The 24,687-nt window shown below is 39.4% G+C and overlaps 1 protein-coding gene across 5 annotated transcripts in view; it reads right to left on the minus strand.

Moving 5' to 3' along the window:
* Positions 1-17,463: 17,463 nt before the first annotated feature.
* NBEA (neurobeachin) overlaps positions 17,464-24,687 on the minus strand; it is a 472,765-nt gene continuing 465,541 nt past the window's right edge. For 3 of the 5 annotated variants that reach the window (XM_090133133.1, XM_090133125.1, XM_090133137.1), the window contains 3 exons: positions 22,389-22,585; positions 21,494-21,645; positions 17,466-19,646 (listed from right to left, as the gene is read on the minus strand). In XM_090133133.1, the coding sequence (XP_089989259.1) occupies positions 19,556-19,646; positions 21,494-21,645; positions 22,389-22,585 (440 nt within the window). In that variant the 3' untranslated portion in view covers positions 17,466-19,555. Of the gene's footprint in view, positions 19,647-21,493; positions 21,646-22,388; positions 22,586-24,687 lie in introns of all 5 variants that reach the window. The other 2 variants (XM_090133132.1, XM_090133143.1) reach the window with 2 other exon arrangements.

Genomic DNA, 24,687 nt, shown 5'->3' on the forward strand with positions numbered 1-24,687 from the left:
TTTCATTTCAGGGAACTTCAGGTAAGAACTCCCTTCTGAGTCCAGAAGCTGTCTGCTAAGCCCCTTTAATTTTGATGGGTTTCTTGGGAACCTCTTTGCTCAGGAGATGTCACTTAGGATTGAGAAGGGTCTTCCATTTCTCTATATCAGCCTTTGTTTTTGAAGAGTTTTATCAGCATTTCCAACTCTTTCTTCCCTTTTTGATTCTCATACAGCAAGAAACTAGCATTCTTGGTCATTTCTGTTGAATCCACTGCCGCAGAAGATAACTCCATCATGGAGTATCCACTCTCTGATCATTAAAAACCTCCTAATTTCCAGTCTGAAATAATTTACACAGTATTTTTACCTTTTAGTTCTTCTGTTAGAATAACTCTCCACTTAAAAAAAGTCTCTTTGCTTTGCCATCCTTATCTACTTACAGCCTATCAGACGTGGTAACTGTTCTCTGCACATGACTCATTTTTAATTAACTTCTCCTATTAATGATTGTATATTCTGATACAATCTCATTGCAGTACCTTTCCTAGAAATGCCTCAGTCTGCTGGAAATAACCCATACAAGAGGTGCATTTGAGATTCTATTTGTCTCTTTTACATCACGTTGTACAATAACAGAAGATGATGGCAGTTGGGACTTGTCAGCAGCTGCAAAGGTGGCGGGCTCACCTGAAATGCCCCATCCTGCACATATCCCTTGAGAAGGCATGCCAGCCTAGGCCCTGGACCAGGCAGCACACCAGTCTATAACTAGATGTTTAGGGCATTCAGGTGGATTTACATCATCTTTACTTTCTCTGTCTCAACAAATGTTTTATGTAAGGGTAACAGATTCAGCAGAAAGGATTGGTAGAGGCCCATGGAAGCAGGTGATCAAGGAACTCTCCTACGCAGTGGTAGATACAGCATAAAACTCCTTCGGGCAGAAAGGAAAACCTCAAGCCCCTTATCTGCCTCTTTTTAGGTCAATTATCTAACCCTCTCAACCAAACTACTGCCTTGAGAGTGAGATGTGGCACTGGTGGGTAACATATATATGTGAATTTGTCTGATCCACTTGTCCTCACTACAGAGACAGATATTTTTCTGCTTTTTTTTTTTTTTTTTTTTTTTCATGAAGTAGGATTTAAGAATGAACTGAAAATTAAGAAACTCATCCGTATTTGGAGAAAAACACTTGGAGTACCTTGGCATTGGAAAACTAAATTCTGAGAGCTTCAATATCTACAGGTTAGAGAAAGGCAGTGATAAAAGTACAGGAGTGTAAACACCTATGGACCTGCCTGAAGTGTAACAGAAGCACTGAAGAAGATATTTACAGTTTTTGCTTTGGAGTATCTTACCACAGAATCTCTTTCAGCAGATCTCAGTGACTTGAAACCCCTGTTTTTCTGCTGGAGTCAGTGGAGCTCTACTGCTTTTATTTACGGGACAGTTCTCTTCATAAGAGATAAAGAGATAATGGTGCTTGTATATATATTTTTTAATTTATTTGTTTCTAAGAAGGCATAGGGCATTTTCACATTTAAGGTTTTTCTCTGCATATGAAGCAACAGCTTTCAGAAACCAAAAGTTCACTGACTTTTAGAGAAGTGCTATTATTTATAAATTTTTAAAAAGGTGAAATAGGTTCATATTAAAATGTAGATACAATGTAGATTAGTAACTTTCCCTCTAGTTAATCCTTATTTCAGAAATGTTTTGATCAGAAAATAAAAGAAAGAACTGTCGCAGATGATTTCCTGAAAAAAGCACCATGGTTTTGTGTGACTGTCATGGAGTTACGGGCATTCATTTATAATATTTTAATTTTCGGGAGCCTTATTACCTGACTACATGTGGCTCTGGGCAGCCTGGTCTGGTGGTTGGTGACTCTGCACATAGCAGGGGGGATTGAAACTAGGTGATCATTATGGTCCTTTTCAACCCAGGCCATTCTATGATTCTATGATTCTATAATTCTATGATTCTATGATTCTGTGATGGTGGCTATAACTCCTTCAAATGCTTTAGCAATTTACTTCATTTTCAGCGTCAGCTTAGAAATGCTTGTTGCCCACCACTACTACTGGAAATACGCTTACTTCCCATAGTCCAGAGTTTCTCTGTACAATGATATATATATAATGAAAATAAGAGGTTTGAAGAACAAAATTCATCAAGTGAATGTGCAGATTGTGTTATTTTTGGTGTTCCATCCAAGTTCTTGCTCAACAGTGTTTTTTCCTTTCCTGCCAGTCTCCATCCCCTTTGACGTTACATGTGTATGTTGTGAGCCCTGCCCAACAGCACTGAGAACTGCTAATTCCTGATGATCTGAGGGCAGACAGAGGGGGCATCTGCTGTATGTCGCAGCTTTTTTTGGATGCCTGGTGATAATGCTGATACAGATACTTTGATCTTTAAGCAGTTTGACTTCATAGAAGAGATTCTGACCGTGTGGATGTCTAAATAACTTCCTTCAGCTAATAAATCTAAATAATTCTCATACTCTCCTACTGGTTTTATGATCTCCTAAATTATACGGTCTCAAGGATTTTTCAACTGTTCCACATTTCTGGCTAAGTCTTTGGAGATGGTAAAAGCTGAGCCTTTAGTGTCCTGTTTCAATTGCAGGAAGGACACAAGCAGATTTTGTAGGCCTGGACAGATGAAGATGGTTTTCACCTGCTTTGTTCTTGGGCAGATGTTTGTCATGATTATCATCCATTCTTCTTTTATTCTTTTATTAAAAACCTCCCCTTCACACAGCACCCATTTTTGCAGCCCACTAGAGCTCTCATTGATGTTTTTCCATGGTTGATTTGAATAAAAGACAGGCCTTAATTTTTATTTTTTTTTTTCTTGTAATAGCTTCTGTGCTTTAGGAGCATTTTTTTTTTTGTTACCACTGGAATGCAATAAAAGCCTCTTTTTGAACACTTTTTTATGAAAAGTGAAGTCGTTCCATGCCTATGTGTGTGCAGGGATATGTGATCAGTACAGTCCTGGGAGACAGACTCTGCTCAGTCTTCCTCAAAGCAGTCTTGACATTTAAAAACTGCTCTGAATTAAGGCTCCCTCACGACCTAGATCAGTACCTTAAACACACAGCTCAGGGCTGTTGAAATCTCAGTTTGAAAATACATTTCTATCAGATCCCTCGTTTCTCTGAAAGACTGTTAACTGCAGAATTTTGACAAAAATGTTCTGATAAAGCAGAAGAGGAGGAGGAGGAGAAAGATATTTACATTCATCACTCCTCCTCTTCTGAGTTTCCCCGATTACTGAGTCCTCATTGTCACTTTCAGATGAAATACTGGTTTTAGCCTGATTTTCTATATAGAATGTCTCCAAGTAGGACTATGTCATTGTATCATGCATCAGCAAGTTAAAATTTCCTGGGTACGGTGGCTTTCACTGTTTTCCTTTTTTCCTACATTTTTCCATTGCCAGCAATAGTATGTTGCAGCCAGAGGGAAACAAAGAGCCATTGCTTTCAGAGTGCTCTCCTGATTGGGATATATATTGATAGTTTGTGCTAAGAAGAAGGGTTTATGAGTGCCTCTGGCAGCTAGTGGTGTGAACTGCACACCTATAAATTCTAAGTTGGCAATATCAAACAAAAAATATTTCTCAGCCTGGGGTAGCAGGCAGTGGGAAAAGCCAAGCTGCACTACTAATCCATAACCACAGAGATGACCTCCATTCCAAAGCAAACACTACATTAAATTTTAAAAGCTGTCCAGCCCAATATATGTAATAAAATGTCAGTAGTATAATTCAAAACAACCTTAGAAACTGTGATATACTGCATTTGGTCACTTTATGCACTTCTGTATTAGCATTAGCTAAGAGCAGTAATCATCAGCTATTCAGGAATTCAGATCTGCTTTGGTATAATGCTCGCTAATTACTAGGTGGCACTTACACGATAACATATATATATATTAAATCTACAGAATTTAGTTTCATTCAAAACAACATGGAGAAACATTTGTGAATTTCAGCATAATTATTGTAGATTTTACAGTGTAATAGCTGAGAGAAGAATCTGACTTTAGAGAGTTGGCAGCCATTGCACCGAGAAGTGATAAACCTATTACACACTCAGTAGATATCCCCCCATCTGTTGACAAAATAAAATTATAGAAAATGTTGGACTGAAATCAGATGTTTTTAATAACCAGCTTTTGTTTCCCTCCCCAACAATAAAATAGATTCAGGATAGCAAATAAAATATAAAATGCACAACAGTTTACACAAGACGATTTTTACAGTTTCATGGGAGATTTTAAAATGTTCTGTGTGGAGCTCCTCTGTGTATTTCAGGCAGCTGTCTGTACCATTGGTAAGGCACTCCTGCTTGTAATGAATTTCATTTTGTATGAATCTACTTACCTCACTTAGTTAAATAATTTAACAAATTAATTTTGCTCTGTCTGTAACTGTTTGCTGCATCTGTGCTCCGTAGCTGAGAAGTAGAGAATGGGATGGTGTCGGAGGTGTTTCATTAGCCAATTGAGTTCAAGAGGCACAATATATGCATAGACAGAATATAGAAAAAGTGTAATTGTCTGACTTCGTATTATGTCAGTGCTGAAGGTTTGATTTTAATCCCTCAATATCCTTCCTATGTTCAAAGTGAAGACCCATTTCTGTGGACGCAAAAATACTCTCCATTCTGTTTAAAAAAAAAGACCAACATACAATTAAATTAAAATATTGAGCTGTCACCAATTACACATGTTCAAGCATGCTCCTGAAATACTGCCACAAACTCTTGGGATTTTTTTTGGCTGCTCATGGTGTCTGGAAGACGTTTAGTTGCCTGACTGCCTGATCCCCATTCTTTTACACCTTTTATGAGTGTGTGCTGAACTCTTTTTTCACTACCTTCAAGCAAGGGTTGGTAAATTTTGTTCTTACTCCCATCGCCACCACCTTGTTTGTAATTTAGCTTGCCATGCCCTGTGTAAGGGATTCCTTGTTGCAAGTAGGTAAAATGAAATAATCCATAATTCAAACCAGGGTGCAGTAAAAATTCAAATCCACTTTTCCATTTACAACATACTAACAGTAATCGCAGTTACAAGTGCTTGGAAAAAAACACGAAAGAAAGAAAAATCACACCCAAACTTCTGTCACAAAGGCCCAACCAGAAAAGCACCTCTTGACTTGCAGTAGATGTTTCCCTGACCTATTTCTTTGCACACAGCCTGCCTTCAGACTTCACTCACCAGACAGAGATGACCTGTCCTCAGCACTGCATCCCTTTCCTGGGGTCCTTTGTGTTCCTCCTCTCCTCCAGCTCCCGCCTCTCTACACATTACCCCTTTCTATTTTATTGGTGGAACACCTGTAACATGTTCCAAAGAGGGTGTGATCAGACAGTGCAGCTAAGCTTTAATCCAGATAAACTGCTCCAGCCAAAAATGAAACCAGTGGGGAAAAAAAAGGGAGAGAAGCTATCCCTTTTCAGCCTGATCCTGATCCACATTTTGACTTGTTTTTGTTGTAGGTGAGAGAAGCCATGGCAGCATGCAGGGAGAGACTGGACTGAAGGGTGAGCAAGGCTTGGATGGCCAGCATTGGTTTGAAATGTCCTAACTACATCCTGGATGTATAGATGTGTGGTTTTACATCTGAGCCAGTCATCATAGGGTCCTTCTGTTACCAGTGGAGAAGAATAAGCAGGTATTACCAAAGGAAGATTTCTCTCATTAGAAATCTTAGATAAGATAGATATCTAAACAGTTCAAATGATTTACTCTTCAAAGTGCCATATGTATTTATGTGTTTGTATGTTTCCACTGACAAAAACCAGGTATCCTGGGGTGACTGGTACACATTTGGCTATCTGAGCTTAAACAGCTGAAGTGCTGGGTGAAATAAATCCTGGGCTTAGTGAGTGCTGAGCGTGTCCCACACACTGGATTTGAAATCCATCTACATGTCAATAAATAACTAAATGACACAGATATGCATACAGGCTCCTTACTAGGACTAACCTCAGTGACAGTGTTTATTAGGGGACATACTTGTTTAGAATTGGGAAGCTTTGAGTCTTAGTCGTCAGGAAATGCCTTTACAGGATGCTGCACTTCAAATGCTAATGAATCAGATATATTAATACAGGGGTCACACCAGGCTGTTAGAAATTCACACACTGCCTAACTCTCTTTTCCCATGGAAGATACAAAGAAAACTATGATAAATTAAGTGTCAAGAGTGATATACAGATAAATGTTGCTAAGACGTGAGTTTCTCAGAATCTAATCAGGCCTGTAAGCCAGTGTATCTCTTTAACCTAGATTTAGTAGTGGTACAGTCAATTTAAAATATCTTCTACCTGTCATCCTTTTTTCTTTTTTCTTTTTTCTTTTTTTTTTACAAGATCTGTGGGATTAAAAATTTTTTTTCATATATTTGAAATAATTTTATAATTTCAAAAAGCATTTTCTTACAATTACTTCTTAGAAGAGTGTGGTTTTCTACTGTAAATGTCTCTAAGCATCGGTGTCTTGTGCCATCAGTGTCTGGAGCTCCTTTAGCCTCCGCATTCTCCATTACACATTGATTGTTAGTGTACTGGATAGATAAGGAGAAGTGAACTTGCTAACAAAATCAAGGAATGCATCTAGTCTCTTCTTAATTCAGGCATGGACTTTCTGAGAGGCACTTAGTCTAATATTACCCGTGTCACTTGCTGCTTATCGGCAGGAACTGGTGTGAAGGTGGGCTGTCCAGCTCCATGCCATGGTTACAGTGGTTGGTTTCTGAAGATAGAGAGTTCACTCAGGTGATTCACTCAGGGTGTTATGACAGCTGTATTCCTATTTTCTTCCCTGATTTCACAGCAGTCTCCCTAGATAAGGCTTTGAAAGACAGAGGTAATAGGGTGCTTGTCAGCAACATGGCTTTGCTTGTTAAGAAGCTGGGGCACTCATTTTACACAGGCAATGGTGGTGCTGCTCCCAGTTTCTTGCATCCAGATATCCCTACTTCAGGAAAAAAATGTTGAACAGCAGCACCTTGTATGATTTCTGCAGGGCAGCTGGGCTCCTCTGCTTTGAAAAAGAGAATGAATGATATAGTGCTTTTAGCAAAGCTTTGGAAAGCTGTGCTGGGATGAGTTATCACTTCTCATTTTACTATGGGAAAATAGGGCACCTTTTTCAAACTCTGAAACTTGTTACAGAACCCACATTAGGAGAAAACTCTGGCTGCCCTCTAAACACCTGATTATTTGCTTCCAGTTCCCCTTGTTTGCTTTCTGTCTGATATGAACTGATGCTGCTCAGGCCAGGTTCTCCCTCTTGTGCCTTCCCAAGCCTTCTTGGGAAATGTCTTTTGGAAATCAGAACTATATAACATATCTGACTGCTGCCTAACATATATGTTTGATCTTTGCTGGCTAGCTCTTTAATTAACCATCAGAAGATAATTAATAATAATTTAAAAACTAGTACAAAAAGGGTGCTCATGTAAACCTCGTGCTATTTGATTACACTTGCACATTCATGACGTAACCAGAAAGACTCTATAGGCAACTGCCAGTCATGAAGACTTTGTGATCTTGTAACATTTGGGTGATCTTCCCTCACAAAAACGTGTTGTGCTCTTATCACTTAAATCTATCCATTTCATAACACATTTTGTACTAGGTACACCTCACCAGATGAAGATGTGTGACTATTAAAAATATAGAGGCTCTGAAAATCTTTCAATAGTGAATGTGGGTTGATAAGTCTATGCAACGTTTCCAAACAGAAAAATAATTTTGTTGTTTGGCCCTAAAGCTTGGTTTACAAGTCTTAGAAATAATTAGATATAATCTCTATACTAACAGTTATTTAACAAATAACCTTTGTGTATACTGTAATATCTGTAATGTTTCATTTTTCTGCATTATAAAGCATATAGTATGTAACTATAAATAATATTGCAAAAACTATATGTAGATATGTTTTTGTAGCAAAATTTGGCTATTGGATTCGCTAGAAAATGGTTGGGAAATACAGAAAAGTGAAGAAGCTGTGTTTGACATATTTTGCACATGTAGTCATAACTTACACATGCAGATCTAGGCCTCAGATATAGAAGAATCTCCAGTCACTTATGACACTCATTAAACTGGAAGATATCTTCTCTTTTGGCGTGCTAGTTCTTTTTTAAGTTGCTGTACATTTATATGTGGTCGTGTTTATAAGTGTCTTTTATGACTTTACTGTTTTTTCCCGTCATTTATTTTCCAGATGACCCCTAAATATACCCTGATGAGTGTTTTATCATATGATGTATCTAGAATGTGTAAATCCATAAATGCTTTACATTATCTATTGTCATACATAGCAGAGAGGCCAGCTACCCTCCCTACATCTGCACTGGAAATTGAGTAGTGCTATAATCCATTCTGGGAGCAGCTTCAAATGATGAACTAGGTGGACTGCAGGTGCTGCCCTGGAAATGTACAACACATGTGGAATTTATTTTTTTAATAAGAAATTTCTATATGGAATCGTGGAATCGTAGAATGTCTTATGTTGGAATAGACCTTAAAGCCCATTTATTTCCAACTCCATGCCATGTTCTGGATTGCTACCCACCAGATCATGCTGCCCAGGAAGCCATCCAACTCGCCTTTGAGTGCCTCCAGGGATGGGGCATAGACTCCTTAGAGTTGGAAGGGACATCTGAAGGCCATCTTGTCCATCTCCCCTGCAATGGACAGGGACACCACAGCGAGATGAAGTTGCCCAGGGCTCTATCCAGCCTTGCCTTGAAAGTCTCCAGGAAAGTAGTATCCATAGCCTCTCTGGACATCCTGCACCAGTGCCTCTGAGTCAAGTATTTCTGCTGAATATCTAATCATGTACTCCAATTTATGGTTCTCTTCCTGCCTTGAATGAGCATGTGAAACTCCCCTTCTCCTATTCTCTCATAGTGCTGGCTTGAAACAGTTATAGGAAATATCCATATGGGATTGAAGGAGCAGAGAGGACATCAGTAAAATGCCTTGATTTAGCTCAGGTTCTCAGGCTCCAAGTCATGGTGCTGGTGCTGCACCTTGGTGGGGAGCAGCTGGTGCCTCTCACGCCTCATCAACATAAGCAGGTAATGTGCCTGGGCAGTAACACCAGCCCAGCCCTGCTGCTGTGGGAATTCCGCCCCTATCACCACCAGCCTAATCCACGGCCTGGGGCAGTGCAGGTGTCACTGAGCACCTTGGTGTGCCAGTGCTGTACCATGTGGAAGGTGGTCTGCTGCCTGGGAGTGAGGTGGGAAGGAGGAGAGTCTTTATTTCTTTTTCAGACTTACATATTGGGGGATGGATGGATTGAAAGCAGCCCTGCGGAGAAGGATGGGTAGGTTCTGGTGGATGAAAATTGGACATGAGAAAACCTTGCAGCCTGGAAAAACAACAGTGTTCTGTAATGGTATCCTGGGCAGTATCAAAGGACTGGCCAGCAGTGTGAGGGAGGGACTTGTCCTCCTCTGCTTTGCTCTAGTGAAGTCCCATCTGGAGTACCGTATCCAGGCCTGGGGCTGCAATGTAGGAAAGACTTGGAGCTGTTGAGGTGGGTGCAGAGGAGGCCATAAAGATTATTTTTATCAAGAAACAGTAATCATTTTCAAGTCATAGAATCACAGAATTGCCAGGGTTGGAAGGGACCTCAAGGATCATGAATCTCCAACCCCCTGCCACATGCAGGGCCACCTAATGCTGGACCAGGCTGCCCAGAGCCCCATCCAATCTGGCCTTGAACACCTCCAGGGATGGGGCATCCACAACCTCTCTGGGCAGCCTGTTCCAGTACCTCACCACTCTCTCTGTAAAGAATTTCCCCCTGACATCTAACCTAAATCTCCCTTCCCTCAACTTAAAACCATTTCTGTCACTCACCCTTTCAAAGAGTTGAGTCCTCTCCTCTTTGTAGGCTCCCTTTAGGTACTGAAAGGCTGCAATGAGGTCACCCCGCAGCCTTCTTTTCTCCAGGCTGAACAAGCCCAGCTCCTTCAGCCTGTCCTCATAGGGGAGGTGCTCCAGTCCCCTGATCATCTTCGTGGCCCTCCTCTGGGCCCTCTCCAACAGCTCCCTGTCTTTCTTGTACTGGGGGCTCCAGATTTGGACGCAGTACTCCAGATGGGGCCTCACCACAGCAGAGTAGAGGGGAACAATCACCTCCCTGTCCTTGCTGGCCACCCCTCTTTTGATGGAGCCCAGGATCAAAATGTACTTGTTTCTAAGGTCTAAGATGCTGTTGTTTCTACTGCAATCTTAGCAAAACTTTTAACATTACAAACCACCTAGAAGCAAAGAGTGATATAGTCAAAAGGACATTGACCATCTGGCATTTGCCCAAAGCCAAATCCCAAATTTTACATCTGTCAAAAAATGGATTTGTTTCTGATTTTTGTAATTTCATCATTAATTTCAGAGATCTTTTTCTGAAAGAGTGCCTTAGTGAATCTTCATTATGGTTATGGTTTTTTTTTGCATATAGTTTCCCTTTTCTCTCAGCCTTTTATCCTTTGAAACGTGTAGTTTGTATTTGAGAGCTACTTTTTATGGAAAGTACAGCACGCTTTTTATCTGGGTGCTGTGAAAAACAGTATCGTTATGGAGAAAGAGGGCTTCTACTTAAAATATACTTAAAACCAATTACAGTGAACATTGATGACTGAAATGAAAAACAGTTTTCAAAAAAAAACCTGGGGGTTATATTCAGTTTTGGAGCAGCTCTTGTAGATCCACTTAAAGTGCCTAGCAATGGACATTTTTAGGAGTTGTACTCCACTACTCTGCAGCACAGATATTAGAGATATTAGACTTTTAAAACCAAATTTGAGTGTAATTGAAGAACTGGCAGCACAAATATGACAGCTGCTCTTAAAGTAATACCTCCTATTTTATTATGTTGGTGGTATGGCAGTAGAAGTTGAACCTTCCCAACAATATAACATTTTGTTGCCGTGCAATAGATGGCTGCAGAGCAGCAGACTGACAGAATGGTGTCTGACATGGAAGTACATTTCAAGCAAGGGTGTGTCACTGAATCCCTATATGCAGAAAAAAAAATGGCATCCAGTAACATTCATCGACACTTGCTGAACATTTATGGAGACTTAACAGTGGATGTGAGGACAGTGAGGTGGAGAGTGGTGCATTTCAGCAGTGATGATAGTGATGGGAAAGATAAGCTGCGTTCAGGACAGCCATACACAGCTGTCACGCCACAAAAGGGAGAGCATTTTGGTTTGCTCATCCACACAGATTGGTGGATTATGACTATGGAACTGTGTATTGAGCTGGGTGTTGGATTTAATGCATTGGAAAAAACTGGTAGAGATGGGAATATCACAAAGTTTGTGCCACAGACGCTCACAAAAGAACAGAAAGAACACATAATGTGCAAATAATGTTTAAAAGCATCACATAATATGCAAATTTGTCAGGACTTATTGAATGAATATGAGGCTGAAGGTAGCAGTTTCCTGGATTTCATCATTACTGATGATGACATGCGATGTCACTGCTACAAGCTGGAGTCAAAGCAGCAGTCCATGGAGCGGCAACACGTGAATCTACCATTGAATAAAAATTCAAGACACAGACCATCCCATCAGTGGGTAAAGTGTTGTGCGCTGTCTTTTCGGATAGGAAAGAGGTGATCCTTCTGGATAAGCTCTGACCTCTACACTGCAGCACTGGCTGAGCTGAAGGCTCAAACTACAGACTGCAGAACAAGACAACCTTTCTGTTGCAATGCAGAAATACCAGACCCCATACCAGTTTGAAGATAGTGGAGCACATTGCCAATCTTGGCTGGACAGTCCTACCACACCCATAGTATTGCCTGGATTTGGCAACTTCAGGCTTCCATCTGTTTGGGTCAATTAAAGATGGAACTGCATGGGTAATATTTTCCTAGCAGTGACACCTCCATAGCAGCTGTGAAACAGTGGGTCACCTCTACAGGTGCAGATTATTATGAGCATGGCATGCAGCTCTTGCTTGTGGCTGGCAAAAATGCATAGCTAATGGTGGTGACTGCCTTGGAAAAAAAGCTTTTTGTAGCTGAGAATTTGCTCTATCAAATAGCATTATTATGTACTTTGTTATAGTTTCCATGGAAATAAAAAGGGGGCATTACTTTTGAAGCAACCTACATAGTTCTACTCTTAAAACCCATTTGTTAATGGCTATCGAAAAGTCCATAGCACAATCCCACCTTGTTCTAGGATGGCTAGTGGAGATGTTAGATTTCTTTCTATGGTTTCACCTTGGATATGAAAAGTAAACTTGAGTTTGGACTCCCAGTTTCTGCCTGCACACAGGTCCTGATATATTCCCGGACTTATATATCCACAGTTCTCTTTCTTTTTGTTGGAATCATATAACTTTGTGCTGTAATAATTTATTTTACTTTGGTCCATTTTGGTGTTGTTGTTGTTGTTTTTTTTTTCTAGAAAGTTTCCTAAGTAGCAAAAAGATGGATCCATAATTAAGCTAACTAAGCCACCTTGAACATGCACGTGTGTGCATGCACACTTGTGCTGTGAATGTACCTGAAAGGTGCAGAGGCCCTCTTTCATCCCTAAGGTCCGTACACAATGACAATGTGGTTCCCAGAATTACTGGACACAGGCAGGAACGTGGGAGAAAGGGAGTGAGCAGTAAGGTTGAAAAGGTCCCTGCAAGCAGATCTTCTTGAAGATGCAGGCAAGCAAGTTTTTTTTTCAAGATTTTCTTCTTTCTGTACATTCAGAATGTGTCCTTTCATCCTTCTTTCTATTAGCAGATAGCACTTTGGGCTCTCTGATGTTGTATGTGTTGCCTCATCACATCCATTATGGACTGATATGGAAATCAGAAGGTATTGCTGAGCAGTGTACTGGCCAGATCATCCATCACAGGACAAAGATCCACACCACTGATACTCTAATCCCAGCCAGCATGGAATGATGTGTATGCGAACCCATTATCTGTAGCCAGCTCCTGCACAGGATCCATATTCAGCCTTGCACTCACAACCACATGCGTGCCCTCTCTGCGTGACCTAGCACTGCTAGGCAGGGCTTGTAGAGGCTTTTTCCCTAACTCCGTAAGTCCCTTACCCTCAATGGTAAGAAGTTATCTCATGGGAGATAAGCTGCTAACCAGACACCTACTATAGCACATATGAAGGCCAGGTGGGAAGGATTCCACTGGGACTTGAAACACCAGACATAAAAAAGCCGCACTGATATTTATTACTCTTGATAGTATACCTAGAGATAAGTCCTAATGACCCAATCAGCAACATTTGGCTTTATATCCTTTTCCTTAAGGAGGTAATAATTAGGCCCCAAAACTTTCAAAGCAAAAGAAAGAAAGAAATACCACTTATTAATGTGCTCCTGGTTGTATGTGGGTTGTCAGTACCTTGAAGGTGCAGAAATGAGCAGGTTTGTGGTAGTATCTTTCAAGTCAAGAGATAGGAAACAGTCTTCACATGGAAGCAAAAGGATTCTAAGCGCCCACAGACCAAACCTCAATATCTAAATAAGTTTGTTTTCATTCTCAACACATCTGCTTTAATTTCTCATACATTTCTTCCCAAGCACAGCTGGGATCATATCCATCTGCCAACTCTGATGAACTCCTGCCTGAGCAGATGCTTTGGAAGGGATGCCTACAGAAGAATACAAATGGGGAATTCTTTTATATCAGAGAGTTAGTGGCTATGGCATGTGCTGGTAAACATTCACTTGTCTGAAGGGTTGACTGCCATACAGGTAGGAATCATGAGAGCAAGTTTTCAAAGAATTATGAAGGTCATGTAGAGCAACAAGGCTGTCTCTGCCATGTTTTCAAGACCTCTTCCTAGATGCTAGAGCATGAAGTGTCACTTCTACCATAGGTATTTGCAAGATGATCCAAAGTAAGTAGGAACAAACAATACTGTTGAGGTAAATTCAGGTATTAATACAGAAGGTTTGACTAGAATACAGGCTTGTTGCAAACCTGCTTGGAGTCCCACTGGTGTGCAGCTGTGCTCACAACTTGACTGATGAAAGGTGCAGGCTCAGGCACTGTGCTGTGCTCATCTGAAGGCTGTACCTGGTGTGCTTTAACCCATCACTCCCTGAACAATGTCCCTCAGTGAGCTTGGGGTGGGATGGGTTAAGGGCTGGTCCCAGGGCGTCTGCCAGCATGACTAAGGCCTGTGTCATGCCACTTCCCTTTTAGTAAGAGAGGGGCACTGACACGTGTTATTTACTAGGAGAATGGTACTCCCACGTGAGCTCTGGTTCTGCTCTAGTAGGCAGCTGAAAGATAGGAACTGTAGGAATTCACTTTTCATTTCAGGTTTTACTACCTGTAAGTCACCCTGGGACAGCAAGGAACTTGGAAAATAGATTTGTTTGGGCTTTCTGGAGCCTGGTGTGTGTGTTTTATGCCAAGTCTGTTTTAGTACTCCCTGGTAATGAGGGGAAGTGAGGGCATGTGGTATCAGGAGAGAAAATCCCAGCCTACAGACTGGGCATCATGGCAAGTTAAAATAAGAGGGGCAGGAGGGTTAGTGGAAGAGAAGGAAAGGGAAGGGATGTGTCAAGAGGGAATGTGGGACGATCTGTTTGGGAATCATAGAATCACAAAGGTTGGAAAATACATTCAACATCATCTAGTCCAACTGTCTTCCTACCAACAATATTTCCCCATTAAACCATATCCCTTAGTGCAACATCTAAACATAGAAGAAATGGCCCAAGCATTTTGTGACTGAAGAGGAAAGCTGTCCCTCCCTTTGAGACTTCTCCAGCCCTCTGGTCCCTGCCTAGAGTCCTGCTATCCTCTTACCGAAGCAGCCTTTTTTTTGCCATTATTCTTAATTGAAAAGATGTGCATGCAGGAACACTGGCTTCTGGGAACATTTTATTTACTGTTTGATAGCTCTGTACAAAGTAATGTATCTGAACAGCCATGGGCTCTGGATTTATATGTATAGCTGTAGTGCCAGACCGAAAGACCACTTGCAATTGTTCCGCTGCCTTTTCCAGCAATCACTAGTTCTGCTATGCAGTGAAGGAGTCTGTGTGCATCATTCTTAACGGCTTAAATTTGCACAGATGTGACACTGGGATTAGCTTTGCCACAGGGCTTGGTCACTGCAGCATCCTGCCAAGTCGGAATCTCTTCAAAGCATAAACAGACGGGAAACTTTAAAGTCAAATCCACGAGTGCTGCCAGCTTTTAGCTGTTTGTAGTCTTCTGGTACCAGAGAAGATTTTCTTTCCTGACTATCTAGTTTTGTATGTAACAGCCTATTCTCTGCCCCACATTAGGAACCTGAGGCTAACAGTAGCTTGGTATTGTGGCACCCTGAGGCACACAGAGCCCTTATGCCAGGCATTTAGTGAATTAATAGTACTCCACACTCTGAATTTTACCCATAGGTACCTGTGTTAGTTATCCACAACTTTATTCATGCAGGGGGGTGGAACAGAGTGAGGATATATGTCTGCTCATGATGCAGAGCCACTGTGCTGGTCAGGCATGATCACTGCAGAGGGATCCATAAACTGAGACAGCTGCTTGGCAGGTTTTCATCCAAGTAAAACCCTCTGTAAACTAATTATATGGCCACAGCTTATAAAGTTTACAAGAAAGCAATCTCCAGACTTGTTCTCTTGTCAGTTGCATATCTTGAACTTATCTGTAGAGTTGCAAAACTAATCACAGTGGTTAGAAAGCCTATAAACTGTCCTGTACTGCACAAATGTAATAATTTTCCAATCCTTCTTTCCTTTCTTAAATACAAGCTTCTATTTTAATATGTTCATTTTTAGTGTTTGTAAATAATGGTAAAAGAACTTTAAGGAAACCAGTCCACAATTAAACCACTGCAAATTGTAAGTGCAAACTCCAGCTAGACACCTCCAAATAAAATATTTATGGGAACTAGATGTCTTGTATCAGGAGATGCTTCTCTTGCTGTTATCAGAAGTCAGCCCTTCTCTCCCTGTTTCTGCTTTTATCCCCGGCAGCATGAGGTGTGCATCAAGCATCCTGCCAGCTTGTCAGTGGGGCTCATACACTGTATTATAACAGGCAATCATCACAACAGTTGTTCACAGGCAGTGTTTTTAGCTCTACCAGTACAACCCACGAGATTCTCTATCAGCATCATCATTATTTATCTGAAGCTCTTCCAGTAAATTGAGCCTAACTAGTTTTCCTTGAGGTAAAAAGATGCAGCCTGTCTTTTATCATTGCTCATGCAGAGAAAGCAGTTCCCTCCTAAGCAGTGTAGAATCCAGAGAAGGAAAAAGCCTCATGGCAGCTGTATTATGCTCCTGGCCAGCATTAGCTTATAGTCCTTTTCTTAGGCTAGGACAGACTGGCAGGAAAACAGCCAGAAATTGCACATTCTTTTCATTGTTGTCATATTGCACAGTTGTATGCTTAATGCTGCATCTCCCTTAGCTGAGAGATTGGCCCCATTTAGCTGTTCTGGTCAAAGCTGCTTCATCAGGCAGCTCTCAGAGACTCCATGGAATCAATTTCTATACAGAAAAATGAATCTAGCTTTACTCTCTGAAAGAGATGGATGGGGCAGATGAAGCTTTTGAAAAGTCTTGTCGCATAAACTGGAGATCTGCACATACTGCTTTTCCACATTATGTGATCCTGCTACAAGTAGTACTAATATGATTGACACGTATTAATGCACTAATATAATTAACATAAATTGATTCTGACAGAATCATATTTTTTCCTCAATTTTTATTATTTTTATTATCTTGCTAGAAATCAAATAGGGATTCATAAGCAAAAGCAGTGTTTCAACACAAAAGCTGGTACATGTGACTATTCCAGTTTGTTAATACATTCTCCATGTCCTACACCTTTGTGGAAACTCCATTTTTATGACTTCAACCATAGTGGAGATGAAAATTTATTATTTTGTTATTATTGAATGGCACTTGTATTTTTTTTTAATCCCTCATTTTAGTTTATGAAGTGTGACAAAGGTCAGGTAACTCTACATTGATGGACTGGAGGTTAGGATATAAAACTGTTTCAAATAACACTCTTAACATACTAATCTATTCTCTTGTCTCCATTCCAGCCCCAAAACAACCAACATAAGTCATCTGCTTCAAACACTGGTTGATAGAAATAGGCATCTACTACACTGCATACCGAACTCTAATAAGGTTATAAAACAGTGGTTTTAGTTTATTTTGATACTTGTTTACAGAACACTGCTTACAAATGAAACGACTATCAATAGGTTGGCAAATTGAAGTGTTGGCTGTTATTCTGCATTGTAGTCAATCAAGAATTTTCTAATTTTAAGGAAAGTATTTTGCCCACTTTTGCTACCTTAAATCAGATGTCTGACATTTAGATAGCTACCTATCTACAAGTACTTGTTGAACCTTTGTAGGGACCTCGGCACTTCCAAAATGTGATTTAATCCACCTGTTTTGTTCTGCTGTGCATGGACTGTAGATATCTAACTTCTGAAGTCTAATCTAAGCTGAAATTAATTCAATCTTATCAGATAGTAAGAGATACTCAAAATGGCTCTCATCAGATCTTTGCTTTCTGTGAGGTCTACTATACAAGGTTATTACCTGTTCACAATGATCCTTCTGCTGACCAAAGTATTTTTGGTAGTTTCTTTTCATGTACTTGCAATCCAAAACAGTTGAAAAACACACCATAACCTCGCTTTCATTTCCTGATGCCCCAGAAAATACAATCCAGCCATGCATGATTTTTGGCATTTAATCTGTATGTAAGGAATGATTTCTTAAAATAATTGTTCCTAATGATAATGCAAAAAGTTCATTGAAATGAATAACTATCACTGAATTCTTTGCATATTTTATTTTTCTTTTTGATTTCCAACTCACACACATCTGGCATATTTTACATCTTTGCAATAAAACATGGTTACAATAGCTTAAGGAATTTATATATCCAAAATATTTCACCATGATCTCAAGATGAAATGAACTTGTCTTCCAGATGTTCAATATTCTCCCAATTCTAAGCTACAAACTCAAGATATTGCTTACAGACTGGTGATGAATAACTTAATCATTAGGATGATCCCCATGATTGCCGAACCTTATAAATACAAACAACAATGAAGAAGGAAATTCAGTGCTAAACTTACTAATACAAGGTGGAGAACAAATAAGTAATCACATCAATAAATAATGATATGTTTCTGGTGCAAAGTGCCAATACAAAGAATCCATTATCTTTTTAAATAAATGACTGCAAATGAGTGTAAATTCTGAGAAAATTACATTCCTGTTACATGCCTCATAGCCCTACCGACACAATATGTACATCTATGACAATACAGTCACCAAATATACAAAGAAGAAACATGAATTAAAGTGTATATACCCCTGGGTGTGTAATTTGATCAGTACAATGTGCAGAAAATTATTCTGATAGTTATCATTACAGTATTGTAAAACATGAAGTGCCTTAGTCTGAGTGGCTTCAGGTGAGATTTTTAGAAGAACCGAAAAGATTAACCTCAGTCACCTCCACAATGAAGCTAAGGCTGTTGAAGAAACCAAGCTGCTCAGAGGAAAATAAGGGAAAAACATCATTTGAGGCTCTCTCGCCCAATGGTTTCCTTGCCAAATGCTAGCAATCCAGAAGTACAGAACTTTGTACTGGGAATCATTAAGCATTGCAAATCATGAAACTGAACTTCCCCTCTTTGCTCTCTTTCTATCTAGTCTTTAATTTTAAAAGGAGGAATTTAATTTCTACTGTATAAAGTATAAATATGGCAAATGATGGCTTTTTATCCAAATGCTTCATGAGCAGAACTCCACTTAAAAGGGGTAAAGTTTAGATTCAAAAAGTGAAAAACATGTGTTGGTGAAAATGTTAAAATTACTGTTTGCGCCCAAATTCAACCCTTTAACACAAGCTATACCCTCAGGCAGATCTCCAGTTTGATTTGTGAGAATGCACCTGCTCCTTCAAGACATCAGGTTTAAAGTACATGCAAGTTGTAACTCCACAATAAAATTAAGAAACGGTTTTGTTCTTTATACAAGGTTTTACTTTTACAAAAGTATCCCTTTAAAGTTAAGATGTGCATCTGATGTACAAAGTATCAAACGTATTTTTTTTTTTTTTTTATTTTATCTCAGCTTGAAAAGAGGCTGGAGATGGGATGCATGTTAGGTTCATAGCCTAAACATTGAAACAACTGGACACGAGGTTCCTCAGAATTTGCAAAAGTCTCTTGTGGCGCATCCTACTACCTTTTCTCAATAAACAAAGATATATGAAATAATTACCAAAACATCTCCTAATTCATATAATTTACATGATACAAGCTTGCTTTTCAGCAGCTGGTGTTCAGTTGTGAAAAAACACACAAAGTAAAATGGTTGCTGACTACAATGTACAGCTATTGCTGGGTGTAATGGAATGTACAACGGAGGTCAATGCAGACGTGGTTTTCCACCAGAGACTACACCTTTCATTGCAGCACTTGTGCTCTCAGCTTTACCTGGGCTTTCAGTTCTTCGTTCCGCTTCAGTATCTGTTCTGATGTTCATAATGCCACCGGTTAAAATCTATATTGAAAGCTACGATGCTGCCAGAAGCCATGCCAGTAATTAGAGTTCTGAAAAAGACAGGTGTTTGTGTTAGTCCTCTTTTACCTTCTCAAAGTATGGCTTGAAATAAACACTTAAAAAGGCAAAAGAATGAGGCTCTTCAGCAACGTTGTGTGGAAGTAAACTTCATAAATGCACTCAGTTTGCTACAGAGACACTAAATTTAAGTATCTACATATAAGCCCAATTCCCACATTCCCATTATGGCCAAAGGAGGTCCAGAACTCCATTTATTCACTTCCACATAGGTAAAAGTATAATTTGAGATGGCCTTCTTTATCTTGCCTTGTTTCTAGGTGCCCCTCTGGAAGTGTGTGAGCCTTTACTAGGACATCTGCCACATGTGCCATCCTTTGTATGTAGCTCAAACCTCCAAAGCATCTCGAACAATACTAACTGGCTATGGGGTGGAAACTAAACTAGGGACCTAATCAGTACTCTCTGTGCAACTTGACACGAACTCTCTACAGGACAGTGGAGGTGTACTTGGGTGAGCTAAATTGTCCTCTGGACTCCACAGACTGTACTGAGTAAATCTTCACTAGTTATTATGGAAGCTTGTTATCATAGCTTCATGTAAGCTGATCACACTCTGGCTCTCCTAAAAAGCTTTATATTGAAATTTACACCTATACTTATGTAGTTCTGGTGGCAATGGTTGAGATGATTTTCCAGTTATCCTATACCCTCTAATTCTGGTAGCTGAATTCTAAAATTGGATTAGATATCTATCACCACTTCTATCAAACCGTACAAAATCCATTCTCTGCTTAATTATGCAACCAGAGCTAAGCAGATACTTAAAGCACTTTGCACAGCTGGAGCTTCCCAACCTAATATTACAATCAGGGGTAGAGAAAATAGGCTAGAATTTTTCACAGTATAAATAAATCTCTTAGAACACAGCACAGTACTGCATACATAAACTGGCAAAGCTCCAGCAGCAAATAGGCCTTTTCCAGTAAGTTAGGTTTTGATTAGATTGTTTGAGACAAAAATCTTGTTTCTCGTCATCTACTCATACATGAATAAATTAGGTGGGTACTTGGTTTGTAGCTTTTTATTGCTTTACAAAATGGGTACATAGCATAAGAATGCTGGAAAGTGTAAGAAAAAATAAATGGATATGACTGCTGTATGATTTTTCTCATGTCTTAGTAATTTTTTTTATGAATCTGTATATTAATAAATGTCAACTCACACATGATGTAAACAGCAAATCCATTCATAACCCTGCATAAATGCAACATACAGGTTTATACCATTAACATATTACAGTAGTAAAGTTACAAACCAGGTTCATATATATTTATATTTGCACTGTGCATTCCAGTGCCACAGCAGTCACTGCAAATATCTTGTGCACTTGTACGCTGCACCTCCACTGCTCAGAGAAGGTTAAAAAGAAAGGTCCATATCCATTCCTGGTGGATAAATCCCTGGCAGTACTGCATATTAGAGTCCACCCGCAACCCCAGTAAGTTCTCAAGCTCTTCAATGCTGAACTTTTGAACTTTTTTTCAAAGCATTTGTTAATTGGTACTACTGCAGTCTGATCCAGTCTGGTTGTTTGTGTGTTCTGAAATTAATGCAATTTTACTAATATTCTGCTGGCTGAAGCTCTGGCTTACTGATTTCAGTGAAATAAGATCTTGCCTTGAAGTTAACTGCTGGTATTATGAGAATCAAGGATCAGACAACATGTTGATTAAAACAAGTCAACCAGATAATAACACGCGTAATGATTTCATATCATATCCTCTTAATTTATACTTTAAAATCATACTTTAACATTAACAGAGATCTATAGCATGTGCAATTTTACTCTTTACATACATATGAAGGAAAAATTCACCTCTGATCATGAGACAGATCCATAGCTCTAATGCCAGCATCACAGCCAGGGTAGATATAGAGCTGCTTGAAGTCACAGGCCTGCCATACCTCCACCACACCGTTGTCTCCCCCTGTCACCAAGTTCTGCCCATCACTGCTCAGGAGAATGGCCTTCAGATAAATATGACAAAACCAAGGTACACAGTTAGCTTTTATGGAGAATGATCATTACTTAAATTTAGTCAACTTACAAGCACTTCTTGTACTCTGCCCTTTAAATTTGAAGAAAAAGTCTCGCACTTCTCTTTCTTCCAAATAAAAAAAAAAAAAAAAAACGAATAAATTTGGGATCTCCAAATTTTAAATAAAACAATTATATGGTTTTTGGTATGATAAATAACCAACAAGAACAACAACAAAAACCCAACACATTTTCCAGTATTTATGCCAAGACTTGAGTTAAGCACATAACATTTCTCTGTTCCACAATGCTAGATACCATCAATAACACCTGATGCAGGGCAGCGATCTGCATTCCTAATGCTGCTTCAAGTGCTCTTCACAGAGCAGAGCCCCGAAGGCAAGAATTCATGTCTGGACAAATAAATGAAGAATGGACTTCTTTCTGAGTATTTTGTTTTTAAAAAACGTTTCCCACTTGAATATAATTCCAAACAAAAATTCCAGGAATTGTAAGGGATCACATAGAATTTGTTCTTTTTCACTCCGAAAATGCTCATGTGCACTTTCACATTTGGAGATGGAGATGAGAGCGTTTGTGTTTGAATATGACTCAGCTGGGAGGTGGAAACTTTACATGTGTGATTTCCTTTAAAACACACTGCAAATAAATTCAATTTATTTTAATAAATAAAAGCAAGACACGACAAGTATTTATTTGTATTTAGATTTACCCTGGTTGAATCATTGATCTCCATCTGAGCTAAGAGTTTTCCATTAATGCTGAAATTGCTGAACCGTCCTCGTTCATAGTAGATGATGCAGTGACCTTCACTAGAAACTGAAATTAAGCGAGGATACAAGCAGTTTTCCGTTCCTTCCAGGGCTCTCAGCAAATCTCCAGTAATTGTGTGTACCAGACAAGGACCTTCTGTATGTGAAAAGATAATATATCATATTTTCCTGGTTATACAAACTACATAAACTGTGCACAGAGGCAATGCATAATACACATTTATATCATTTTAGTCCTGCATAGTTATGAGAAGATGCAATCCTGACTCAAAGAACATAAAATAGAAAACAGAAAAGAGAATGCAAGAATTAAGGAATAAAATTAAGAAAATAAATATGTGTCTAAATATGGTAGTTCTTTATTTCCTTAAATGGTAGCAGTTGTCATTGATCTGCTTCTGAAATATCGGGATATTTTTCCAAGTATTTAAAGGCTTTGGTCTTTCCTCCAAGAACATGAACTCTTCTCAGCATGCCCATTCACATTAAACAGATGGGGCCCTATCAGTGACTAGTAGGAGCAACTCCCAGGGGGCATATAACCGTATCACCACATATTCCTCTTATAGTCAATGGCAGATTCTGTAGGTCCTCTCCCACAATGAGTGTATTATATGCATGGATTTCAGTCATAGATTTCATTGGTTTAACAATAGGCATCATCTGACAGACAGCAATGTAACTGTGATATTGGGACTGTAAGAGATTTCAGAAGACCACACTATAATTCCATTACTCCAGAGAGACTTTGATATGAGATTTTAATGTCTTTTCTTTTTATTGCTGATGAAAGAGAAACTGAGCTGCGAATTCTACAAGGTACATTTTAAGATGCAACACTATAATATCTCCATTTCAAAATCTGCGAGAAATGCTCTTTTGAAAGTGAGATGTGCACCCCTTCTAAAAGTCTGAGTCACAGTAAATAATAAATACTTTTTTTAACGAATCACTGAATATCCCTGGACCATCACAGTTATCTCTTCCTTGTACAGTCAGCTCATGACCCTCAAAGTAAATTCATGCTGGCAGACTCAGCCACCTCACATTAAGCCCTTCTAACTTCTCTGAAAATAACACTATGGCTGGGTTTGCCCAGGTAGAACAAATCACAGCATTCATGCACTTGTCTGTGAGCCCTCCGGTGCATTTCCTTATCTGTGTTTGCAACAAGCCTTCTGCAGAGAGACTCTGAGTCTGACTAGGTCTACAGAATGAATCTGCAATAAAATTAATTTATTTTCTCAAATTGTTGAATTCTAGCTTTGGAAATGCTGTAATGCCAATGATGCTTCCAGTTTCAGAATAAATACCATGTTAGATTTTCTAAAAGAAAAGTGTAATATCTTCCCACTTAAGTATCCTGACAAATAGCTCAGCTGATTGTTCTTGGGCATGAAAAAGGCACACAACAAAATCTTCACATTTCAGATTCTGGTGTAAAGGCACACAAACTGCCCACTCTTTTTCTGTTAATGTTGCACAGGAAAATGCAGACATCAACCTGAGGCACAGGATTTTCTCAGAGGATCCTTATTCACATTGCCTCCCTGCCCCAGCACAGGTTGTCAGAATGTCTGCGTGTGTGATGGAGGTGACAAAGGGAGGGAAGACTCCCTGTGAGGGAGCACACACAGCAGTGATGTGCCACACAGCACTGTAATGAAATGCTGTAATAGAAAATGGAAAGCAACTGGACAGAAAATGAATAAAAAGCCTTTAAACAAGCATCTGCTGGAAAACAGTCATGATTAAAAAAAAAAAAAAGAAAAGATTTTCTCTATATAATGATGTATGGAATAGTCTATAAAGTAATGGGAAATGTAAGAAGAGTAACCCAGAGAATAGGATCTGACAGGATGGGCGTCCAACTCTCCAGATTTATTACAAGTATATTCTGGATTTGACCCCCAGGAGCATTTAGCTCTAAAAATAGATGTTTCTAAAGCACTGCATACTGAAGGAAGCAAAAGGTAACTTAGAACAAACCTCAGCTATCCTAATAAGAGGAAATTTGCAACAAGATAGTTGAAAAGGGTACTTTGACAGCAAAAATGTATAAGGCTGCCTTAAAAGACAAGGAAATAGCAGTGTTGCAAGACAAAATTAGGTTCAGAGTCCTTCAGTGTATTTTTTTCATAAATGACTTCACTGACTTCACCTACCACAGTTATGTAGTAAGTCATTACTAGAGTTAATGACCCATTAGCAATTCTTGTTAAAAATATCTTTACCCAA

This window comes from Phasianus colchicus, chromosome 1 (genome assembly GCF_987193195.1).
Source record: "Phasianus colchicus chromosome 1, bPhaCol1.hap1.1, whole genome shotgun sequence".
Classification (NCBI taxonomy): Eukaryota; Metazoa; Chordata; class Aves; order Galliformes; family Phasianidae; genus Phasianus; species Phasianus colchicus.